Source organism: Pezoporus wallicus, unplaced genomic scaffold (genome assembly GCF_028554395.1).
Source record: "Pezoporus wallicus isolate ANWC-B61680 ecotype Strahan unplaced genomic scaffold, APGP_CSIRO_Pwel_v1 contig_14509, whole genome shotgun sequence".
Lineage (NCBI taxonomy): Eukaryota > Metazoa > Chordata > Aves > Psittaciformes > Psittacidae > Pezoporus > Pezoporus wallicus.
Window position 1 is genome coordinate 1858 of NW_026639779.1, and position 3312 is coordinate 5169.

Genomic DNA, 3312 nt, shown 5'->3' on the forward strand with positions numbered 1-3312 from the left:
AAATGGGGCCTCCTTGCCCCATAGCCAAGATCTGTGCCCCATAGCTCGTGTTCCCTACCCCATAGTCCTCTAAGTGCCCCACAATGGGGGCTCCCTGCCCCATAGCAGAGATCCCTGCCCCATAGCGCGGGTTCCCTGCCCCACATCTCCCCTCCCCCCATAATAAATTCACCTTTTTTGTCCCAAAATCGCTTTTTTTAATGCCAATAAATAAACGTTACAAAAAGGGGGCGGGGCCTGGGAAGGGGCGGGGCTTGGGAACGGGAGGGGGAGGGGCGTTTGTCACGTTTATTCCAAAAAACCATAAAAGGCAATAGAAAAAAAAGGGGGCGGGGCTTAGGTCCCCATAGGAGCCAATGGGATGGGTTTGGACACAAGGGGTGGGGCTAAGGAGGCAACGGGCGGGGTTTGTGTCCAAGGGGCGGAGCTTAGGATGCAATGGGCGGGGTTTAGCACCACGTGGCCGGAGCCTAGAACCCAACAGATGGGGCTTAGGGTCCAATGGGAAGGGTTTAGCACCCAATGGGAGGGAGGGGCTTAGGACCCAATGGGCGGGGCTTAGCACCAAAAAGGGTGGGGCTTGTGTCCAATGGGAGGGGCTTAGTACCCAATGGGCGGGGCTTGGACTCAATGGGCGGGGTTTAGCACTCAGTGGGCGGAGCTTAATACATGGGGGGGCGGGGCTTGGACGTAGTGGGCGGGGTTTGGCCTCAATGGGCGGGGCCTGGCACTCAGTGGGAGGGGCTTGGCAATCGGGGGGCGGGGCTTGGATGTAGTGGGCGGGGTTTGGTCACAATGGGCGGGGCTTAGCACTTAGTGGGCGGTGCTTAGCACACAGAGGGCGGGACTTGGATTGAGTGGGCGGAGTCTAGGTTCCCAGTGGGAAGGGCTTAGCACCCAATAAGCGTGGCTTGGACATAGTGGGCGGGGTTTAGGACCAAGGGGCGGGGGTTTGAACCCAGTGGGTGGGGTTTAGAACCAAGTGGGCGGAGGTTGGAGCCAGTGGGCGGGGTTTAGCCCCAAGTGGGCGGGGTTTAGCCCCAAGTGGGCGGGGCTTGGGTCCAGTGGGCGGGGTTTAGCCCCAAGTGGGCGGGGTCTTGGACCCAGTGGGCGGGGTTTAGGCCCAAGTGGGCGGGGTTTGGAGCCAGTGGGCGGGGTTTGGGCCCAGTGGGCGGGGTTTGGAGCCAGTGGGCGGGGTTTGGGCCCAGTGGGCGGGGTTTGGAGCCCGTGGGCGGGGTTTGAGCCCAGTGGGCGGGGTTTGGGCCCAGTGGGCGGGGTTTGGAGCCAGTGGGCGGGGTTTGAGCCCAGTGGGCGGGGTTTGGGCCCAGTGGGCGGGGTTTGGAGCCCATGGGCGGGGTTTAGCTCCAAGTGGGCGGGGTTTGGAGCCCGTGGGCGGGCTCAGATGAGGTCGGCCACGTTGAGCGGCATCTCCTCGATGGCGGTGTTGTAGAAGGCCTCGATGTCGCGCAGCGCGCGCCGGTCCTCGTCCGTCACCAGGTTGATGGCCACGCCCTTGCGCCCAAAGCGGCCCCCGCGCCCGATCCTGGGGGGGGGAGGGGAGGGGTCACGGGGAGCCCCTCCCCCATTTGTGGCTATGGGGAGCCCATCCCCCACTCTTTATGGCTATGGGGAGCCCCTCCCCCATTTATACCTATGAGGAGCCCATCCCCCACCTTTTCCCACCCCTTTATGATATGAGGGGCCCATCCCCCCCCCCCATGGTTACATGGAGCCCACCTCCCCCCTTTCCCCACCCATTTATGGCTATGGGAGCCCCTCCACCATTCGTGGCTATGGGGAGCCCCTCCCCCATCCTTTAAATCCATCCCCTCCCTTCCCCCCCCCCCTTTAATTGGTTATGTGGTGCCCATCCCCCGCCCTTATGGGTATGGGAGCCCCTCCCCCATCCCTAAAATTCATCCCCCCTCTTCTCTCTGGGACCACCCCTCCCCCCATGGGTGTCTCTGGGACCACCCCTCCCCCCATGGGTGTCTCAGGGACCACCCCTCCCCCCATGGGTGTCTCTGGGACCACCCCTCCCCCCATGGGTGTCTCTGGGACCACCCCTCCCCCCATGGGTGTCTCAGGGACCACCCCTCCCCCACCGGTGGATGTAGTTCTCGCGGTTGGTGGGGAGGTCGTAGTTGATGACGAGCGACACCTGCTGGACGTCGATGCCACGTGCCTGGGGGGGGAGGGGTCAGAGGGGGGGTGGGGGAGGGGCGACCCCCCCATTGACACCCAGTGGAAGGGGGCAAAGGGGAACCCCATTGATAGAAGGGAAGGGGGGAAGGGGGGGGAATTGTGCTCACTTCGGGGGGGGGGGAGGGGCAATGGTGGGAAAGGAGCAGTGGGGGAAAGGCAAAGGGGGGAGGGGACATGGGGTGGGGGATGGGCAGGAGGGAGGGGCAAATGGGGGAGGGGCAAAAGGGGGGAGGGGCAAAGAGAAGCTGGGGCTAAAGGGTGGGGGAGGGGTGGGAACAAAGGTGGAGGAGCAACGGGGCAAAGGGGGGGGAGGGGAAAAGGGGGGAGGGGAAAAAGGGGGAGGAGCAATGGCAGGAGGTGCAAAAGGGTGGGGGAGGGGCAAGGGGGAGATGGGGTCAATGGGGGGGAGGGGCAATGGGGGAGATGGGGTCAATGGGGGGAGGGGCAATGGGGGAGATGGGGTCAATTGGGGGGAGGGGCAATGGGGGGAGGGGCAATGGGGTGGCAAAAGGGTGGGGAGGGGCAAAAGGGGGAGGGGAAAAGGGGGAGAAAGGGGGGGAGGGGCGATGGGGTGGGGGAGGGGCGCACCAGGAGGTCGGTGGTGATGAGCACGCGGCTGGAGCCCGAGCGGAATTCCCGCATGATGACGTCACGCTCCTTCTGGTCCATGTCCCCGTGCTGGGGAGGGGGCGGGGTTTGGGATGAAGGGGGGCGGGGCCTCTCCTGCCCCTCCCCTCCCATCCCTATGGACCCCCCTTTATTGGGCCCATGGCTCCCTTCCATAGGGGTTTGCACAGGCATGGCCCCACCCCCTTCATCCCAAGCCCCGCCTCCATTTAAACCCCACCCCCATAAGCCCCAATCCCCGCCCCCTTGCTTAAACCCTTCATTGCTAAGCCCCGCCCCCTTTGTTAAACCTTCGTTAACCCCCACCCCCATTAAGCCCCGCCCCTTCAGCTTAATCCCACCCCCTTTGTTAAGCCACACCCTCATTGCTAAGCCCCGCCCCTTTGTCCCACCTTGCTCCCATTAAGCCCCCCCCTTATTAATCCCCCTCCATCATTAAGCCCCTCCCCTCCTCCTAAGCCCCGCCCCCTTTATTAACCC

At 63.8% G+C, this 3312-nt stretch overlaps 1 protein-coding gene across 1 annotated transcript; it reads right to left on the reverse strand.

Annotated features, from left to right (window-relative positions):
- Positions 1-1398: 1398 nt before the first annotated feature.
- Positions 1399-2946, reverse strand: LOC130602922 (eukaryotic initiation factor 4A-I-like). Its single transcript, XM_057416243.1, has 3 exons — positions 2794-2946; positions 2106-2185; positions 1399-1543 (listed from the first exon to the last, which is right to left on the reverse strand). The coding sequence occupies exons 1-3, from the start codon at positions 2944-2946 to the stop codon at positions 1399-1401; spliced, it is 378 nt and encodes a 125-aa protein (XP_057272226.1).
- Positions 2947-3312: the final 366 nt, after the last annotated feature.